Source organism: Dendrobium catenatum, unplaced genomic scaffold, assembly GCF_001605985.2.
Source record: "Dendrobium catenatum unplaced genomic scaffold, ASM160598v2 fragScaff_scaffold_1297, whole genome shotgun sequence".
NCBI lineage: Eukaryota > Viridiplantae > Streptophyta > Magnoliopsida > Asparagales > Orchidaceae > Dendrobium > Dendrobium catenatum.
The window spans coordinates 691,600-713,739 of NW_021319759.1; the positions used below are offsets into that span (position 1 = coordinate 691,600).

General features: G+C 35.7%; 1 protein-coding gene across 1 annotated transcript; it reads left to right on the forward strand.

The window, feature by feature from the left end:
• Positions 1–270: 270 nt before the first annotated feature.
• On the forward strand, positions 271–21,132 carry LOC110108915 (DEAD-box ATP-dependent RNA helicase 17). The gene is made up of 10 exons (XM_020839771.2): positions 271–516; positions 605–677; positions 789–898; positions 4,888–5,031; positions 12,286–12,394; positions 12,565–12,932; positions 13,039–13,112; positions 16,759–17,063; positions 19,812–20,058; positions 20,642–21,132. The coding sequence occupies exons 1-10, from the start codon at positions 345–347 to the stop codon at positions 20,885–20,887; spliced, it is 1,848 nt and encodes a 615-aa protein (XP_020695430.1). The 5' UTR covers positions 271–344; the 3' UTR covers positions 20,888–21,132.
• Positions 21,133–22,140: the final 1,008 nt, after the last annotated feature.

The following is a 22,140-nucleotide window of genomic DNA, read 5'->3' on the forward strand; positions in this document are numbered from 1 at the left end:
TAAATGGATGGCTTGGCGGTGTGACTAATCCCTCGACATAACCTAGCAAGGCCACCCACTAGCATCAGACCCATATTTAGTTTGCCCCACTGAAGAGGCAAGGTCGTAGTAAAGGGGATTCGAATTCGGGATGGGAGATTCCAACCTTGCTCGCCCACTAATCACCCTAAACCTTGGTAGATATTTATTTAATTGGTTTATCTTAATTGCCCTAAATGCTTTAAAAAAGTCGCTATGGCATTGGCATGTGTTCTTCACGTAATCCGGTGTAACCCGGTCGTTAGGATTTTATGGGGTTTCCAGTTTTGTATTGAAAAACTGTAAACCCTAACTCCTGTCAGTGGATGCAGATGAGAGAAGCGAGTCGAAACCCCGCCATGAAGGAAATTAACGAGGGTCAGCTGGAGAAAGGCATGAAGAAGGCGATGGAAAACAAAACGAGCGACGAAGGGATCTTCGCTTCCTGTTCGTTCACAGATATCGGGCTGCATCCAAGTTTATGCCAACACCTCAAAGGTTCTCCACCTCTTCTCCATCGATCAATTCTATTGGGAATATTGTAAATTTTGTCGCTCCTATTGTGTAATAAACGTTTTGTTGATAGATAAGATGGGCTTCGAAGTACCCACTCAGATCCAGGCACAGGCAATTCCAGTTATACTTTCTGGGAAAGATGTGTATCCTTCTTCTATGTTTTAGATGGATCAATAGTGGCTTAATTACATTAAAATTTAGAAATTTTGTTTTCTATTGCTGATTGTTTTCTTCTTTAACCGAAATTCGTTTAGACTTGTCAATGCGGCTACAGGCACGGGCAAGACTATTGTGTATCTGGCACCCATTGTGAACCTCCTTCAGCAGCGTAAACCTAGAGTTGAAAGGTCCGATGGGACCTTTGGTAAGTATTAATTCTTGAATGGATTTTACTTGTTGGAGTTAATATATGTTTAGTGTGCATGTCAATATATGTTTTGATGGTGCCGCATTTACTCGTAAATTAGAAATAATACTATAGCAATGGGTTTAAAATGTTTACAAGCTATGATTGTTTAATTGGAATTTCATTTCTTAACTGAAGTTGATTTGAGAAGCTGTTGTTTTGAGAAGTTTTTCGTGAACGAGCTCATTTGGTAGCTCAAAAAAACTAGTTATATATGTTAGTGAACTTGCTCATTTGATAGCTCAAGAATACTCTTTAGATATATTCATGAACATGCTTGTTTGATATTTTAAAAAAATTCATTAAATATATTTGCTAACATACTCGATGTAATTATTTGTTAGGAGACTCGATAAAGCTCGTTTGTTAAGTTAATGAACATCTAGAAGTAGAGCTCGTTTATAGTTCTTTAAGGCTTGTTTGTTTAAAGCTCGATAAGCACTAAACGAACTGAACATGAAACGAACATGAACCAAACATGAGCACTCATTAATTTAAATGAACCAAACATGAACACAAACAATAAAGCTCGAATCAAACATGAACCAAACTTGAACAAGCTGATAATAAATGAACACAAATATGAACATTCACATACTCGGCTCGGCTCGATTCGTTTGCAACCCAACCCTAGACTCTAAGCCTTTGCCATAGCCTTATCTTGGCCCCAGTAGTGACTGTATGAATAGAAATGGATGGTTAAATAATACAAATATCAGACCAACTTCTATTTTTTTTTTCCACACGGAAAACTCAAGATAATCTAGCATCTCAATCAATTAAAGAGGCAAACTAGCAAGATCAAATGGTATGCTTGGCACAAGATGAGTCTCACACATTACAAAGGTTTGATATTCTTTGTAGGGTAGATTTGGAAACAAATTTCTAGCATGTTTCGAGAGTTGACATACTTTCCATTTGAAACTATTTAGGAATTTTAATTTTGAACTAGGAAACATTATGTCAAGCTACATAAAAGTAGGATGCCCTAATCTATACTGCCAAAGCATCACATAATTGCCATAATTTGAGCCATTTGAAAATGGATTTTGAATTAAGGAGTTACCAACATTTAGAGTCTTACAACTAGAAGTTTTTTTTTGCTTGGTAGTAGGTATAATTCTGACTATTGCCTGGCATTGCCAATTGTCCTTCTTGGTGATACAATTGCAATCCTACATCTATTTTATGATTGGTTGTAAGTAACAATCCAAATTAGGAATAAAGTAAATTGAGTTTGGAAGAAAGTTCTCTATTATTTTCACTATTTTTGTACCCACAATAAGACATTGAGTTCCATTAACAATCCTAATGATCATCTTTCACTACACTGGTTGGTCTTGTCGAACAAACATTCAAGGTTGCTTTTCTAATTTTGAGAGCAAAAAATATATTATCGTTGCGTGATTTAATTTTAAACGAGCATGTTGCACAGTTGGCGATGGAATAATTTTGAGTTTTCCTTTGTATTTAGCTCCTTTTTTGACACATAGGGATGTTTTTCAAATATATCTAATTGTTGCCAATGTTGAAGTTTCAAGTGCTTGTAAGATCCATGAACATGGAGGATTGCACTGCATCTCAAATAGGTCATATGTATGGAGAAACTAGTGCAACTGGATCATCCATGAACAATTCTAAAACACATTAGCAGAGCCATGCATCATAATGTAATCAATTCATAAAATAGAAGACAAAGATCAAAACACTTGGTTGACTTTTGGTTAACAAAAGATCAAGTTCATCTTTAGGCATATCAAAGAGATGGAACTATTCCTTGGCTTGAGAACTTTATGCTATCAAACTCTATCTATACCCACTTCGAACTGCAAAAATAACCTACACATATGATTTGATGATCCTGAAGATAAAGCAAATGTCCATCTGTGAAGATTCTGAAGATAAAGCAAATGTCCATATGCTACATATTTTGCAATAACACCCAAACGATGTGAAAAGGTTGGAGTAGCTCTAGTGGAAGATAGGATTAGAGTTGCCTTAGATGGTTTGTTCACATAAAATGCCGACCGTTTGATGGCTTCGTTAGGAGGGTAGATGTGTTAGATCCAACCTATGTTTAGAAAGGTAGAGGTAGATCTAAAAAAGACTTGGTTAGAAAGTATTAAAAATGATTTTTTTTAATTAGATTTAAATGAGAATTTAACTCTTAATAGGACACAAAAGAAAAATGATCATGCAGCCTATACCATGTAGTGGGATCAAGGCTTGTTTTTGTTGCACCTATACCACTTGATCCACTCACCTTGATGTGTCCAACATAAACAAGAAAAATATGTTCAGTTTAATTTATTTTAATCATATTAAAGATGTTTTTATTTTTTATTTTTTTTGCTAACAAAAAGTTCTTGTTAAAGATCACCTTTGTACTAAAATACCCATTGATTTTACACCATTAACCTCAAAATTTGATGTTGGGACTAAAAATGCCCCTTTTTAAAGATTTGAGGGATCAAATTGATCCCTCAAAAGAGCTGGGGACCATTTTGGTCCTTTTCTTGTGCAAGTATTGGTTGCATAACTTTTAGCAATTATTGCATGCACATCATATACTATGGTTCTTTGTTCCTTTTAGTTCCTTTAGATAATTTAAATGTAAATGTTTTTTGTTATTTCTTCTTCAGCGCTTGACCAATCTCTATTTAATCTACAAATACACTTGTCCATATGATGTCTTCTAAACTGTAGTTCAATGTAAACTGCAGTAGAGACATATGAATTGCTCTTAACTTCTGTATCCAGCTTTTGATGTTCATGCAGCACGAAGCATTAACTTGCTACAGTGGTTGGGATCGAACGTATTAATTGGATTCCATTTTGATGGTTTGTATTTGAAGAAAGCAATTGAATGAGGTCAAGCGTAAGGACAAAATGGTAAGATGGCTACCAAAAAGAGAGAAGCTCGCTGGGGTAGTGATTTAACTTTAAAGAAAGGTGTTAGAATCCAAAAAACAACTGTTTAAAGTAACAGTTAAGAAGCAGGACAACTTATTCTATTTCTTTCACAAGCTTGATGAGAGCAACCTAGTTAAATGGTTGAGGAATGCAGTTTTGCTCGTTGGATGTGATGCAATGATTGCTGAAGTTGTGCAGTTCAGGAACCATGACTCAAATGGAATATTGGAGGAAGCAAAGGAGGGAGGTTTGCTTGCACTAGAAATGAGAAATCCCAAATTGAGAAAATAGAATGTTTTGATCTTGATTGACCATTTGTGTTTAGCTATGACTTCTTTGATGTAATGGAAAATTTAGAGCTGCACATGGAGAAAAAAAATTGAAGTCACAGTGTTAGGATAAATTTTTTGAAATGGGATGAACTGGAGGAAAACTTGGAGCACATTAATTTGATGATACTAAAATATTGGGATGGATACTTGAGTGTTGTTTTTATGAAGTTGACTAGTTGAGATCATAGTTTGTAATCAATTAGTTGAGATTTTCTAGTGGTGGAATACCATGTCCTTTTTTATAGTGTAGTATAGATCAAATCTTTTTTTTCCCCTAATATTTTAGGCCCAATATTCAAATATATATTTAAGGATAGTTCACTTGTTTTAAATGTTATTTCTAGTTAACTATCTTGATATCATGTGCATTTTAAGTGTTTTTAATCACATGTAAGATTCAACCAGATCATATGGCAGTTGTTTTGTGACATCTGTTTTGTATCTATAATGTTATTTTAATTAAGCCTTTTCTTGTTTGGTTACCAAAATTAAAAAAGCTTTTATTTATCATGCTGATTTTACTTCTTTTTTGTGTTGTCGTCTCATCATCATCATCCTTAGCTTTTTTCCGACAACTTGGGGGTTAAATTTATAAATTCCTATTTTTTATTATTTTTATTGCTGCCTAATTCTAAGAATTCACGCGCATGTGATTTGTGTTTGCCTTCTTTTTGGTATATTTGAGCTTATAAGTGGGTTCAGTGTTGGTGCTTGTGCCTACACGAGAATTATGCATGCAGGTTCATGAAATTTTGCAGAAGTTATTGCGTTGTTTCATTTGGATAGTGCCTGGATATATCATGGGTGGCGAGAATAGGACAAAGGAGAAAGCTAGGCTACGCAAAGGTTTGGTCTGGTATTCATTTATTAAATATCTTTGGCCTTTCATTTCAATTATGTTGGGTTTTTTCGTTCTTTTTTCTTAAATGAATCTTGAGTTTAATATTTAGTATGTTATAGCACCAATTTTATTGCATTTCCAATTCACTTGCTTTATGTGACGGCTTCCTTTTTCTTTTGGGCTGTCAACTCATATTTATCTAGTTGACTTTTCACCACGCTCTAATACTTTGTAATTATTCTAGTTTATATGATATTCAAAATGCAAAACCATGACTATTTTTTCATCTTTCCTATAGAAGTTTTTAGTTTTTTACGTGATTTTGGCATTCAGTATTTGATGTGATTTTGTATCTTGAAAATGCTTGAATTTATGAAAAAATTGTAGTTCTATATGTAAAAAAATGTTATGCGGTTTCTCTTATTCTAATCAAATGACTTGTGTTTAGATCTTAATTTGGAAGTTTAGAAGCAAAAGATTTGAAAATGACAATGTCTATATCTTTACTCAATTCTTTGCTTTGTACAAGCATATATGTGCCTATATATAGTTAGGAGAAAAAAATAATAAGTATAATATAATTAAGGGAAATATTTCTAATTCTAAATAAATATTATAATGATAAATTATGCTTAGTCTTTACAAATACTAATCTTAATGCTTAGATATAATAATATTCTTTGCAAATTTAAGTTGCATAAAAGATATTGATAGGAATCCGTTCTCCACACAACAAAAAACAACAATAACGAAGAGAAATACGATAGAAATCAGTGAGAAAGAATAGGATTATGAGCTAATGTCTTTTAATACCGGCATAACAAATCAAGATACAATTTGATCTACTATTCAGGAGGTAAATCGACTATCCACAAACCCTTGGTGCCATTAGGAACAACTCCAAAGAGAACTCCAATAATAACACAAATCCCATAATGAAAATAAAACATCCTAATTAATCCTAAATAAATCTTCTTAATTCCCTCCCAAATTTGAATTCAGATTAGCCATATTTTTCTAAATAAATCTTCCTAATTCCCTCCCAAATTTGAATTCAAATCAGTTATCTTTCCCTAAATAAACCTTCCTAATTCCCTTACAATTTTGATTTTCTATAGTAAGTAGTTAAAGGTAGAATCAATTCCTTTTGAGCCCCTCTCTGTTCTTGCCCGCCGCCCATGCTAGTGGGACCCACAAGGCTCTTTCGCTTGCCAGTTTGACCGGCTCCCCTTGCCAAGACCATATTGATTAGCTAGATTGGCTCAGCTGGTCCATTAATAGTCCCCTCCCAAAGAGAAACCTTATCCTCAAGTTGGAATAAAGGAAACTGTTGCTGAATCATTCGACACGTTTTTCATGTTGCTTCGTAGTCAGGTAGATCATTCCACTCGATCAGCTCTTCTCTAACTCTTTTTGTCGAGTTAACTCCTCTTATTTCCATTGGCTCTAGGATCACCCACATTTCTTCTGTCAAGGTTATCTACAATGTCACTAATGGACTGTGGTTGCCAATAACTTTCCTGAATTAGGACACATGGAAACACTAGGTGTATGGAAGAAGTAGGGTAGCTGCAAACGATACTTCACGGCACCAATCCTCTTCACGACCTCATAAGGCCCATAGTACCCTGGAGATAACTTTTCATTTCTTCTTTGGGATTAGATCTTTTGTCTGTAGCGTCGAATCTTCAAATACATTATATTACCCACCTCGAACTGCACATCCCTTCATAATTTGTTGTGCCCTCAGTAGGTGTGCATTTAAGTCTTTCAATATCCTATTTTGTTCCTCCAACTGCTATTCCACTGATGAAACTGGAGTGCTCTTGGTCCCGTAGTATACCAGGTGAGGAGGGTCTCTGCCATAAGGATTTTGAAGGGTGTAGTTTGTGCTGCACTATAGTAGGGTGTATTGTACCACTACTCAGCCCAAGGTAGCCACTTCACCCAGGTCTTGGTGTTTCTGATACAAAACATCTCAAATAAGGCTCCACACTCTATTTACCACCTCGGTATTCCCGTCATTTTTTGGATGATATGATGCACTTCTTTTCAAAATGGTCCCTTGCATCCTGAATATCTTTCTCCAGAAGTAGCTCAGGAACACCTTATCTCTCTATATGTCACTAAACTCCAGAATTCCATGCAGGTGGACCACCTCTCGAATAAATGTTGTTGCCAATAAAATCATCGTGTATGAGTGTCGCATGGGAATGAACTGAGCATACTTGCTCAGTCTATCTACTATTACCAAAATCACTGAAAACCCCTCCAATTTTGGCAGACCTTCAATAAAATTCATGGTTATCCTTTCTCACACCTTCTCGAGCAGAACTAGAGGTTGCAGAAGTCCTCCTAGAGCCCTAGCCATGTTTTTGAGTGAAACCATAATTTTAGATAAGCTAGGATCCCCTCTAATAACCATTCTCCTCCCCTTAACCTTGAACTCCATCGTTTTAGCATTCCAATCAACCTTGGTCTTTCCCAACTTCTGTAGCCGCTTCATTCCCAATATCACATCGGTGCTCCCCAAATCCATTGGCAGAAATTCTTCAAATACCTAAACCCCTGGAAGGATTAGGATCATCCATTTGCAAATTTCTCTACTCCTCTCTACTTTTCATGTTCCCAGCATAACCCCAAAGCCCCCCATGTCCACTAATTTTAGTCCCAACTGATCCACCATCTTGTTGGAAATGAAGTTGTTGGTAGCTCCACTATCCACCAGCACTACCATCTCCTGCTGTATGATCTTCCTCTTAATCTTCATAGTGTGGTTCATCGTGAATCCGATTACTAATGTAAGGGATACCTTTGCAACATATAAGTGTAGGTGATGAGGACTTCGAAGATCAACGGCTACAATCGCGTCTATTTATTTTGAATATTTTATGTATTTGATTTGTTATAGTACTTTTCCCTTTCTACCCTCACTTGAGGGCTTTTGTCTTATGTTTGCCTAGGGGCAATTATGTCTTTTTATTTTTTGTCATGTATTTGACTATTTAAGCCTCTTCCCTCCTCTTGGAGAGGGGATGATGATTATTGAATAAAAATTTTTGCTCTAGTGTTCTCTTTGTGAGTTCCTTCTTGAAGATCTCTTAGTGAGTTCTTTGTTTGAGATCTCTTTGTGAGTTCTCTAGGTAATTACAAGCATAGTTCTTCTTCTCCCCCATAAACTACCACAAGCAAAGTCCAAGAGTTGGAAGAAGCCGAAGCCTCCACTAGTGTCGCCACCCTTGGAGCCCCATCTCGTCGGCCACCCTAGCTCTACCGGCCGGCCACCTTGCCGTCGGCCTCTCCCCTCTCCACCACTTCCCCCACGCCTCCCTTCCCTAGCCTTCCTTGGAATTTGAATTTCAAAATTCAAATTCTTTCCAAATTCGGAAATTCCAATTATTGAAATTTTTTTTGAATGAATTCAAATTATAAATTAAATTAATTTGGATCTATTTAAAATTTTTCTAGTCATCATTCATATTTGGAAACTCCTCTCCCTCTCTCCCTAACTCCCTCTCTCTCTCTCCATACCGCCGGCCCCCTCATTGGGCTCCCCATTGATTGCCATAAATGCACCCCCTCCAAATTTTGAAATCTGAAATTGATTTCAATTAAACCCCCTCCCATCCCAATTAAAACTGAAATCTATTTCAGTTTTTCTACACAAAGCTCTCACCCTTCTCTCTCCACTTTGCCACCTAAGAAACAATTAAACCCCTCATAAATCCCTTAATGACCGCCGGCCCCATTTATTCCCTTAATTGTGTTAATTTAAAATTCAAATTAACAATTCCCCTTAATGAAAATTTGAAATTAAAATACAGATTTTCCCTCTCATCTCCTTTCCCCCTCACCCAATTAACTCCTTAATTAAATCCAATTAATTTCTATTGGGTTTGAATTGATCCCATCAGCCCTGACGGAGAGTTCTGGGATGGAGTTCCTGTGTTTCTCTGCAGCCATGGCCGGCCACTTCCCAAGCCTCTTCTCCCCCTAAGCCTCCTACCTGTAGAGGAGTGCAATTCCTGGATGCTGCCGTGGATTACAACAGCATAGTAATGGTGTTATGCCTTCTCTAGTAGGCCCGTATTGCTGCCTAAGCCTCCTTTGACGGGACAAACTGCTGTCCCATTGCTTTAAGTTGCTGTCAAACTGCTTTTAGAAGTATTTTAAAGGCCAAAAAGGGGTTTTCAACCATCAATTGCTGCAGCCTACACATCTCCAGTTGCTGTCCAATCATTTTGGTGGCCATCTTTTGCTGCCATCCTGTCCAAGGAGTCAATGATCACCTTCCTAAATGTGTCCAAGCCTTGACATTGCTAGTTGCTCTTCATCCAGTGCCTTGGTGATCAAACGGGGAGCTTCGCAATCTCTCGTCTTTGGGTAAACTCTTTCCCCGACTCTTTATCTTCAAAGTGCTTCTCAATTGTGGTCTAGTAAATTCATGACGATCATGTTAATGCTTCTCCGCTAAAAGCCTAGTAATAAGAAGAGTTGGGTGAAGGATCTTTCATAGACTAATCTTATTGTTAGTATTGAAATCTATTGTTGGAACTATCCATGTATGCAATGTTGGATTAAGCTAACTATCTTTTGAACTTAACTTCTATGCATGTGAGTTAACCTAAACTAGGCACCACTAATGTTTATCTTATCGTTCAATTCCGCATAAGATTTTGCTTATTATTGCCTCTAAATCTAAACGTGCAAACTTCTTTAAGCAAATCACTTTCGCATGGATATGTTTCACATCAGTAGGTGATCATCTTCCTCCTCATCGTTGACTGTCAGGACCTGTAACGAATGGTCCTTACAACGGTAGCCTAGAGGGAACTTCTCATCACACCTAAAGATAAACCCTTGGCCCTCTTCTCCTGAATTTCTGACTTAGTTAAGCTCTTGAAGTTCCCCTATGGTTGTGCTCCCTGACCTCTATCCCTCGAGGCTTCCTTCTAAATAGGCACCGTCTACACCTTTGGTGTTATAAATATAGTGGTCGTGCAATAGTTGACTCCCGAATTGCTTCTACGACTACTCCTCTCTAAGGAGTTCTTATCCTCCATTAGCTGGGCTAACTCTATAACCTATCCTAAGCCACATGGTCTCAGTACTCAAACAACCGCTCGAATATTAAGCTTGTGCCCCTTCATAAACTTCTCCTCTAGCATAGTATCTGACAACCTTCCCAATTGCTTAAGTACTTGGAACTTCTCCCAGTAATCTATCACCATCCCCTCCTTCACCAGAGCGAAGAACTGTTCATAGAAGTCTCTTTCCCGACTTGTTCGAAAATGTTCTAGTAGACAGTCTTTGAACTCGCCCCATGATCAGATCAGATCTTGCAAGTCTCTACACTGGTACCAGGAGAGAACATTCCCTTCTAAACATAGAGCAGTTGCGGTGAGTTTTTTATCTTCTGTAAACCCATTTATAGTAAAATATTGCTCTACCCTATAAATCCACCATTGAGCATCTTCTTCCTAAAAAATCAGCATCTTTAACTTTTTCACCCTATGATCGCCATCGCTCCAATGGCTTCTTCCCCATTGTAGCGGGTGTTGTGATCCCTCCATTTTTCCCTCACCCCTAAATCAGCTCTCGGATCTCTATTATCCCAATTTCTTCATTGACTATACCATTCACATGTTCCCCTCTTTGGAAGAGGCTCCAAAGGTGGCATCTCATCTTCTTCCTCCAAAATTTTCACCTCTTGATCCTCTCTCATTATCCTTATATTAGGGTTTCCTCCACTTCCTTTTCATCATCTCTACCAGATTCGAAAATCTGGCCTCAATTGTTGAAATTTGCTCTCCAAATTAGATCTTAGATTTTCAACTTCCCCATCAAACCTCTCCTCCAATGCATCAATCTTCTTAGCCGTCATTGATCCCAAAAAAGGTGCTATGGTACCAAATTGATAGGAATCCTATCTCCATACAACCAAAAAGAATAATAATGAAGAGAGAACACGTTTGAAATCAACAAGAAAGAATGAAATTATGGGCTAATGTCTTTTAATATCGGCACAACAAACCAATATACAAGTTGATCTATTATTCGAGAGTTAGATCGACTCTCCACAAACTCTAGGCGCCGCTAAGAACACTCCAAAGAAAGCTATAGTAAAACACAAATTCTATAATGAAAATAAAACAATCTAATTAATTCTAAGTATACCTTTCTAATTCCCTCCCAAATCTGAATTCAAATCAGCCCTCTTTCCCTAAATAAACCTTTATAATTCCCTCTCAAATTTGAATTCAAATCAGCCCGCTTCCCTAAATAAACTTTCCTAATTCTCTCCAAAATCTGAATTCAAATCAGCCCATTTTTTCCAAACAAACCTTCCTAATTCTCTTCCCATTTTGATTTTTATGGTAAGTAATTAAAGTTAAAATTAATTCCTTTTGAGCCCCCTTCCCCTTCTATTCTTGCCAGAATTAACAAACTATCATGATCACATAATTCCTAACATCCCTTGCAGCATTCGCTGTATTCTTCTTGGCAGGAGCTTTCTTATCGCCAGTCGGGTGGACTATCTGCCCATACACCATGTATACATACTAACGAGTTGGGACCAGTGATGGAATTTAGCATCATTTAGTCTATTAATGGTAATTTGAATGGAGTGCGACACATGGTGAGTGGGATGCACATCAATTTTGGGGAGTTGATAGCAGGCAGTTGGAAGGATGGAAGTGATACTTCTGACATGGCAAAGAATGGGTGGATTGAGTTGGAGCAGAGTTGGCTAGCTCTTATTCCATGTAAAGAGAGAGGAATTCTTATTATTTTCTCACTATTCCAAGGCTGGACACGAGTTCTTCTTATAGAAGACACCATTGGATTGCACCATTCCAACTTTATTTTCTTATTTACATTGTCAATTAAATCAGAAATATACATGGCTGTAATCAAATCTTGATGTTTCGACCATGTGGCAAATGTTATGATTTGATTTTTAAATTCCATTTCACATAAACGACTAGCCTTCCAATTTTTTATTTCGCCCACAATTTGCCAATTTTGTTTTTTTTTCTCCTTATTTTCTAAACCCAGCAGCAGCAAGCCTTTCATTTTTGCTTTCCATTTTTTTTTTGCCTGACCAAAATCTCCAGATTGATTTCTCAATAGTTAACTTACGTGATAGTTTATATGTCATGACAAGTATGCCATTACTTGTAAAATATCATTCTCGTTGCAAAACAGATACTTGCAGTCTTATAATAGCACTGTTTTGTTTGCATGATTTGTCTTAGGAATATCTATACTTATAGCAACTCCTGGACGCTTGTTGGATCATCTAAAGCATACCTCATCATTCATATACACAAACCTACGGTGGATCGTGTATGATGAAGCAGACAGGTTTGACTTGTTTTTTATGTTATGTTTCTATTTGAACTATATTTTAGGATGGTCGCATTAATTTTTCATGTTCGTTAGCATTAATGTTGCATATTGCATGGAATATCTACGTTTATCTTATGTTTGGTGTACATGGACGATGTGCCTATCATTTGCCTATTCATGATCAGGATTCTCGAACTGGGATATGGTAAAGCAATAGAAGAAATTCTTGATTTTTTGGGTTCTAGACAAAATATTGCTACTGGCCAAGAGAATAAGAGGATCAAGCCTAACGAAAGTTCAAGACAGAATTTACTTCTCTCAGCAACCTTGAATGAAAAGGTCAATCATTTGGCTAACATCAGCTTACTAAATCCTGTAATGATTGGTCTGGATGACAACAAAACTTCATTCATGACAACAAATAATACTGTGAAACGACTATTATCTTTAGATTCTGACAGCGATGGTAACTTAGAACATCATAGCCCTTTACGAAGCCAAGCAGCAGAAAACTACAACCTTCCTGTCCAATTAATTCAGAGATATGTAAAAGGTGGCGCTTGGATTATGAGCACTTTTACATATTGAAATCTCTGTTAGATTTACGTATATTTTTTGCTTAAGTCTTATGAAGATAACATATGTTCTCTCCTATGCAGTGTCCTGTGGTTCGAGGATGGTGTTGCTTCTTTCCATTCTTAAGAGTTTGTTTGAAAAAACTGGTTCCCAGAAGGTAAATTTATGTGTAGCGCTGTTCTCTCTTTTGGTTTTACTAGATATGCATTCTTTTGTATAATGGCGGTGAATAAGGAGATAATGGCATTTTCTGGACCTTCAAATTTTGTAAATGCACTGTTGCAGTAACATTGGATTAGTATACTCCCTAGTCTTTTTATTGCTAAATGAAAGGACAATTCGTCTTTTATGTTGTTTTAAACTTCTTGGTAGTATTAGAATTTTCTTTTATAGATACCCTTCATATTTTCATCTTTATTGCTAAATGAAAGGACTATTGATCTTTTATGATGTTTTAAATTTCTTGCTAGTATTGGATTTTTCTTGTGGGATTTACATCATATCACTTTATATCATGCTATTTACAAATCTAAAACTCAAAATATTAATATTTCATGCCTACCACCCCTAGATCAAATATGGGTGTAATGAATGAAACATTAAAGTTTATAGGGTGGTAGGAATGCAGTATAGGAGTGCCATATTTGATATTAAAGTTATTTTTGGGTTCTATGTATGAAATATTAAAGTTTTGAATGTTAAATATGTAAATAACATGATATAAAGTGGTATGTATGTAAATCCCCCAATTTTCTATTATAAAGACCCGTCATATACTAAAAATATGCCAAAATTGATGCTCCGTTTGATTGTCTTGTTAGATTTAAGTTTTGTTTTTATTACAGGTTCGAAATTATTTCCTCATATTGCATAATGCATATGCAATCACCAACTAAAAGTCTAAAACCATGTTTGTACTTGCACATGTTTCCCTAATCGTGAGAAAATTCTTGGAAGGAACAATTTTCTTGGTGGTCATCAGTTAGGTACAGCCTCATTTGAAGTTTAGGATGCCATTAAGGCAAAATGTTTTGTCTCATGAGGGGGTAGATCTTTGGCCCAGAAGTTGGAATGAAACAAAGAACTCTTGGCATAGTCTGATATTGCAGAATTTTAACTGCCACACAACTCATCAAATTTCCCACTCAGATTCCAAGTTTTCTCCTTTGAAATTGCATAAAATTTTTATAGGTTAATTAAGCTATCTTTGATATATCTAATTAGTACTGCATTATGTTGTATTGTACTAGTCATCCTTGTCGGCATAATTACTCATTTGCGTTGTTTGATTTAGAATCAACCTGACATTGAAATACTACCATATTATGATATCAAGTTGACACGGGATTATTATATTTAAACAATGAAAAAAAAAAAAATGATACGGGAATAATATTGTAGAATGCTATCAAACCGGTATGGTTTTCTTTTTAAAAGGCGTTGAAAGATCTAGTCTTCATGCGAGATCAAATATAATAATCTTCTTAGATGATGTTAAGATGATTAAGATAAAAAAATTATCAATTATTCTTCAAAATCATACTGGGCTTTCATTTATGTAATGTTTTCTTATAACTTCTTTAACTCAATGTGTGCTTGTTGTCTCTCTTTGTAAGCTCATTATTTCAACATAGTACGTGAAAGATTTATAAGTTTTCCAGCACGTTCTTTTTTTTTTTTCAGTTAGCTTCATCTTTGCCAAGTTTTGATGTAGATTTCCTTTGTGTGTCGGTTAGTTTGCAACCCAACATTCCACATTCTCTAAACGTTTTTTCTTTGAAAGATACAGATTTCCCTTTTTATCTGGCGATCTCCATTCCTAGAAAATATCAATGGTTTACTTGATCTATGATTTCAAATTTTTTGGCAAGAAAATGTCAATGCTTTATTTTTTTTTCCAAAAATTTTAGCGACAAACATAAAAAATTGAGATAGTTACATTGCCTTCATTTGATTTTTCAACAAAATGTGAGTGTGGTTAGCTTGACGCTGGTAGTAGCTATGGATGTTATTTTTGTGAATCTCTTGAATCAAATTCTTGAAAATTGTTTGAGTTCATAAAGAGATCTCATTAATTTGTATGTTTAATTATTGGTTATTGGATTCTTAAATGTAGGGGATGGCCTCATGTTCAACTTTAAAAAAATAGACGCTAAGCATTTTTATACGCTTTTTCAGGGCTTGAGCAGAAATGCCTTGTTGCTAAGTACCTTATCTTACTGCTCTCCTTTTGACGGCTTGGCTTCGCTATCACTCTGTAGTGTCGGCCTTCGTCCCTGTCTCGATTATTTTATTGAAAAAGGGCCATTACAGACTTGCAGCCAATAGTAAACAAACGTTGCTTGTATTGAGTTTTGCCACGTGTGTAGAAATCTCATAGTAGTCAACGCTATAATGCTTAATGAAGCCCTTTGCAACCAGCCATACCTTATATTTTGTGATGCTTCCGTTTTCCTTGTGCTTGCTATAAATTTACTACACTTATCTAAGTTCCTTTCTGTCGACAAGTTAGCAATTTCTCCAGATAATTTTTTCTGGGACACGAATTCCCCCCATTACTACATTTTATTCAAGAATCTTTAGTACTCTTGGATGTTGGTGGGAATCTGGATGGTATCGGGATTGGTAATTAATACTTAATGCTTAGTGAGAGCCCCCTAAAAAAGAGAGAATTGTGAAGAGAATGCTGAGTGCATGATCTTGCATGATCCACTCTTTTCTAGGAGCAATGGGCCAATTTTGGTCATCCTCAAGTTATCACTGAGCATATTTTAAAACAGTGTTACTTTCAGTAGTTTGATCTAGATATGAGTTTTGATTAGGCTTGATGTGAGCCAAATGTTTTCCCGCTTAATAGTATTTCTTCTAGTATAAACCTTGAACTCTTTATGAGTAGATTAAGTTCAAGCTCAAGTAATGATTCATTTTGAAAATTGGGTTCTTCACACCCAAGACACAAAGTCATAGTTGTAGGAGTGTCCCCAGATCTTATGATCTGCATTCATCTATATTTTTATTCTCCCCTTGAATGATAGTTTTGGAATAAAAATATTAAGTTTGGAAGAAAATAACATCCACATAATTATAATATTTTAGTTTGTGGGAGAAGCATTTGTACTATTTATGATTTAGAAATTATCTAAAAAAATACACTTGATGGCTCTAACATCAAAATTTTCATGATTGTGAGAGTGAATATGAATAATGCACACAGCTCATCTTGATCTGTTGGTTAGGAGCTTTGGCTATCAACTAAGAGTTCTTGGTTTCGAGTCTTGCATATGTAATGTGCGTATGAATTTACCTTCATTGGCTTAAATATCCCCCAAAAAAAATATGAGTAAATGCAAAACATTGTAAAATTTTCCTAGGAATTATAGAAACAAGTTTGAGGATATATTTGTAATAATTTTCTGGACAGGAGTTTAAAATTGAGGATTACAATTGATTAAATAGATAGTAGTGAGGGTAACATCAAAAATATTTTTGAACATCAGTTGTCGAGAGTATTGAGTGATCAAGCAACCCAAGGATATGGCTATTTTTCCTTTCCGGAACCTCGTGTCTCTTTTCACTATCTGTAGTTCACTGACGTGGAAGATAACATATTGCTGAAATTTAGCATTTGAAATAACATGTTGTAATCCAATTATTATTTTTGTTACTCTTCCTGATAAAGTTGTTATTACTGATATACTGATTTCATTCTGTTGTCTAAAATTTTCTTGACGCTATTCGGCCAACTTGTCAGAATTTTCTTTTTCTGATTCCGGCAATCAAGTTCTTACAGGTTTACTATGCAGATTGTAGTCTTCCTTTCTACATGTGATGCTGTGGATTTCCATTTCTTTCTTTTGAAAGAGTTCAAGTGGTCTTCCAACCCACATCAAGATATGGATCAGAGGCAAATGTTCCTCACTTGCAGTACATTCAGGTTACATGGAAACATGGCGCATGAAGATCGAAGGACTGCATTTCAAGGTTTTAAAAGTGAAAAATCGGCAATACTTCTATGCACAGATATAGCTGCAAGGGGTCTTGATTTTCCCAAGGTTACATGTATAATCCAGTATGACTCTCCTGGTGAGGCTTCTGAATACGTGCACAGGTATGAAGACACTAATACAATAGTTCATTCGTGTAGCTAAAACGCGTTGCTCCAATCTGAAATATATGTACTCTAAATGATGTGAAACGTACTTGCAAGGATGATTAACTTAGGGAGTTTGCACGCTTAATGTTAGAAGCCATAATAATCATATCTTCACAATGAATGCTCTAACGACAAAAGAAAGCACTATGAGCGGTAAAATAAGCTTAGGCCGAATCACGCGCGTAAAAGCTAAGATCATAAAACAATCACGTTAATCTGATGTTGCATACATGGATGATTTTTAACAAGAGATCCCTAGATTAACAATAAGATTAGCCACAATGCAAAGATCCATCACTTCACTCTCTAGCTTACTAAGTATTTTTAGCGGAGAATAATTAACATGATCTTCATGGATCCAAAATAACCATAAGAGAGAAGTGGACTAGGAAAATAAGAGATTTGGAGGGAGAGTTTACCTAATGGGAAGACAAGAAAGACCTCTTAATTGCTGTTGGATAGCAGCCGACTCTTCTCTGGTGCACTGGACAACCTAATACTTTGCTGAAATGTTCTGGATTGCAAGCCAAAATCTCTGGACAGCACCCACGGAAGTTTGGACAGCAGGTTTTGGGTCTTGAAAGTTCTGGACAGCAACTTGTAGGCTTCTGGATAGCAGCTTTCAAAGCTCCAATACTCAGGATGAGACATGGCGCCTGTCCAAGAATCTAGACAGCAAACTGGGCTGGTTCTTTGGACCGCAAGCAGAGATCTTTGGTCAGCTGGACAGCAACTCAGGCTTCGGAATTCTGCTGGACAGCAAGGGGACAAGAAGGAATAGTTTGGAAAGCCTCCAAACAATGACCAGAAAATCTGGACGGCAGCTCCCTATGTTCGACAGAAATTTGGACAGCTTTGATAGGGTGTTGGGAGCCTTTGGACAGCAATCTCTGGCCTTCAGCAGTGAATAACAGTAACCCAATATGGCTGGAATATGGGGACAGCCAGCAGAAATCTCACGGGAAGGGAGGAAAACATGAGAAGAGTTTGGGAGGAGGCAGCTAAGGCTGAGAATTGGAAGGGGAATTAATGAGATTAACTTGGGAGAGAGAAAAGTCAAACAAAATCTGAAATTAATTCTCAGATTTAATAAAATTGGAGGGAAGGATTTGAATTTGAATTCAAATTCAAATCAAAGGATTAATGGGAGGTGAGGAATTATGGGAGGTAATTAGAGAGTCTTAATGGAGAGCAATTAATGAAAATTGGAGAGAGAGGGGGAAAGATTAAGTGGCCGGCCATGTAGGGAGAGGGGAGGGGGAGTTAATTGCTTAGTATGTGGGGCCACGGAAATTACTGAAGGTTTTAATCAAATCTGAAATTTTAATTCAGATTTCATTAAATGAGGAAGTTTCCTAATTGAAATTTATTAGGGAGGGAATTATTTGAATTCAAATATTGGATTGAATTCAAAGTAATAAACCTTCCTAATTGGGAGGATTATTTTAGGAAAGTATTTATGGGCTTAGAATTTCAAATTCCATGGGAGAGGGAGAGGTGGCCGGCGGCATGGGGGTGGAGATGGGGACGGGCCGTGGTGGAGATAGTGGTTTTGGGAGGGGTGGCCGGCGATTGGGTAGGCCAAGGCAGTCGGCGGGTAGGCCACATGAAGAGAAAAGAAATAAAAGACTAAAATGCCCTTCGGGTTACAACACTACATGACCACCCATAAGGGTAAAAAGGAAAAACAACAAAATAAAATAAAACACATAAATAAATAGACTCAAGATCGTAGCCGTTGATCTCCGATGTCCTCATCACTAAAGCTTCACCAATGTGTGTATTGGTCCTCCATGAAGAACACATCTGCAACAAATATATCCACTTTTAGGTTTTGATATACAACAAATCCCGGTCTACTAGTACTATGTTAGACCGGTATAGGGGGCCGGACCGGCTCTCTGCTATTCTAGGCGGAAACATTCCGCCTCCACAGCAGTTCGCCCCCCTTTGGGGGTGGGGTCCACGAGTTAATGTAGTAATTAAAAGGGGATTAGGAGGGAAATTCAAACTAGGAGGGCTAGGAGGGCTATTTTGAATATTTTGCTGTTTTTTTATGCTTTAAGGAGGTTTGTAAACTTAGGGTTCTGTTATTTGTATCTTGGTTGAAATTTGGAGAGTTCTTAGGAATTTTTTTGGGCTCTAGCCGCTGACTTGAAATTGGAAGAGTCAGATCCTCCTCTTTAATTGATGATCCATTGTATCTTATTTATTTCTTCCCTATAGCGTCAATTGAAAAGCTTTTCTCCTAGTTTTTTCCATCTCCTTCTCAATTACTATTTTTACTTGGCTGAAATTAAATTTCAGCCAAGGGGTTCTTGGTTTTTTTACAAGAGTTTCCTAACAAACTAGTTCCAGGTGAAGATGGTTTTCAAGGATCCACACATGTGGAGATGAATGTGTGCATTGGATATTAGAGAGCATGCATAAAAGATTTTATAATTTTGTTTTTATTTCTAGTAAAGGAAGTAGTTTGCACTTGTAATTGCAATGTTAATAAGTATAAATATAAGAACTAGAACAAGTGCTGGTATAAGCAAGTGCAAGTGAAGAAATCTGTAGTTGTATAAAATATAAGCATTTAGATAGCTTTGTAAAAAAAACTTTAACCGTATAATCATATGCTTATAATTCTTTTTCATTGCCATATTTTCGTTGGGTTCTGTGGATGATTAATGCTGCTTTGTTGTCATCATTTATTAGGGTTGGAAGAACCGCAAGGTTGGGTAAAGAAGGAGAGGCCTTGCTATTTCTTCAGCCTGCTGAAATTGATTACTTACACGATTTGAAGATGCATGGTGTCTCTTTAACTGAATACCCCCTCCAAAAGTTTCTTGAAAGATTTCTTTTTTATGGACAGAAGCAACATCACCAGAAGTTTCTATCCTTAGATACACATCCCTTGGTAATATTGCTTCAGAAGGCACTGGAAAGTTTTGTTTTAGCCGAGGTATTGCTTTCTCCTGTGAAATGAACCTCAGATATGTATATAGGATGGTATAAAATAGTATGTATGTAATTTTTTCTTTTTTTTGGGAGGAGATTTATATATATACCACCATATACTATTTTATTTACATATTTAATACCTAAAACTTTAACATTACATACATATCACTCATAGTTCATTTTTCAAATCAAATATGAGTGGTAGAAATGAAATATATGACTGATAGGAAAGAAATATGAGTGATATATTTGATATTAAAATAATATAGGGTGGTATGTATGTAATATTAAAATTTTAGGTGTTAGATATGTAAATAAGATGGTATAAAGTGGTATGTATGTAAATTTACCTTTTTTTTAATCCTCTATGTTTCTCCTATTTTGACAGTCCATATCATCACTGTTAGCTATTATATATATCAAATAGTCATCATCCATTTGTGTTTCCACCATGAATTTGAATTTCGGCATTGGATGACAAAGATCATAATCATTTTATTGGAGAATCTTGCATTACATATTCTTCTTTGTAACTTTCTTCCAAATGAATTCAAAAGTTGGCTTATATATTTCGTTTGGTTCAGCCCAAAATGAAGAAACTCGCCAAGAATGCTTTCTGCTCTTGGGTTCGAGCATACACAGCCCATAGAGGTGAGCTGAAGAAGATTTTCATGTTGAAAAAGCTTCACTTGGGACATGTGGCAAGGAGCTTTGGACTAAAAGAGCAACCATCTTTGGTTTCAAAATCGCTACAGAAGCAGGCGAAGAAAAGAAAGAAGGCTCTGGGCAAAGGAAGGCCATCCAAAAGGAGACAACTCTCTGCTATTTAAATGTGATTGTAACTCTAAATTTTGCGTTTGTTTTTATTTGTAAATAGGCCATCCAAAAGTCTTTCAGTAAGTGTAGAAGCAGATGGTTTAGGTAGTATTTGGAGTGGTTGCTCTTTTTATATTTATTTTGATAGATTTTGGAGTTGGCGACCGACCAAGATACTGCTAGATTGATGAGTATTGTATACTCCAGGCACTTATTATGTACAAGCAATTTTGATTACATGTACTAAAGCCTTAAATTATTTGTAATCCTGCCTGAAATTTTGAAAGAGATTATTTTTTTTTTCTTAATTTGTTTTGTTTTTGATGATTACTCAACCAAGTGGGTTGTGTTCGAATTTTGATCTCTTCATCGCTTTCAACATTCCAAGCAGATTATTTTGTTCTTTTGGTTGGTAGTTTTGACTGTCAATTAAGAGAGATTTTAGATTGAGTCTTGCATATGTGATTTGTTTTAATTGATCCTAATATATGTCAAAACTATCAAAATGGATAATAACAAGATAATTGTGCTTATCATTTGAAATTATGGATAATTGATGATATTTTGTATGTAATAGATAATTTTATTTGTTGAAATGTATTATTAAAATTGTAATCGAAAGATCTTTCATATCATTTGATTACTATTGTATTCATCGCATGTTTTTCTTAATGATTAGATAGATTATAAAATAAATTAGTAAAGTTAAATTCGTGTGTAATTCTTATATTAGATCACAGTCAAAAAATAATGTTAAGCTTGGAGATTTTATAAAATGATAGCCACCAAAATAAAATCAAGGTAAATATTTAGGCTTTGTGTGGGACAATTTTTTTGTTGTTGTTTTTAAATTAGTTTTTTAGTATAATTTTTTTTTGAATTAAAAAATTTTTATACTAAAAATTTATTTTAGAAAGCAGCTTTTTAGTTATAAAATTCTTTGAATTAAAAAATTTTGTATTAAAAAGTTATTTTAGTAAGTATTTTTTTAGTATAAAATTTTGTACTTAAAAAATGATTAAGAAAATAATAAGAAAGTTATTTTAAGATTTCATTTGTGATAGTTTTTTTTCTATTTTATAAATTTATTTTTTAGCATAAAAATTTCTTAAATAATAATTTCAAGCAGTCCCAACTCCCAAGCGAAATCTTAGGTTTTCATTTCGAAGCATCTTTTTAGCACCAAAAATTTTATCTTTCCATTAAAAATATATTTAAAGAAACAGTAATAAAATTGTTCCCGATAAAATCTTACATATCAAACGTA

What these genes read in the sequence shown, in the direction of transcription:
- LOC110108915 (XM_020839771.2), top strand. Translation starts at nt 345, where the DNA reads ATGCAGATGAGAGAAGCGAGTCGAAACCCCGCCATGAAGGAAATTAAC. An exon ending in AAAAAACTGGTTCCCAGAAG is followed by an intron (nt 13,113 to 16,758) that starts GTAAATTTATGT and finishes TTTACTATGCAG; the next exon opens with ATTGTAGTCTTCCTTTCTAC. An exon ending in AAAGTTTTGTTTTAGCCGAG is followed by an intron (nt 20,059 to 20,641) that starts GTATTGCTTTCT and finishes CGTTTGGTTCAG; the next exon opens with CCCAAAATGAAGAAACTCGC.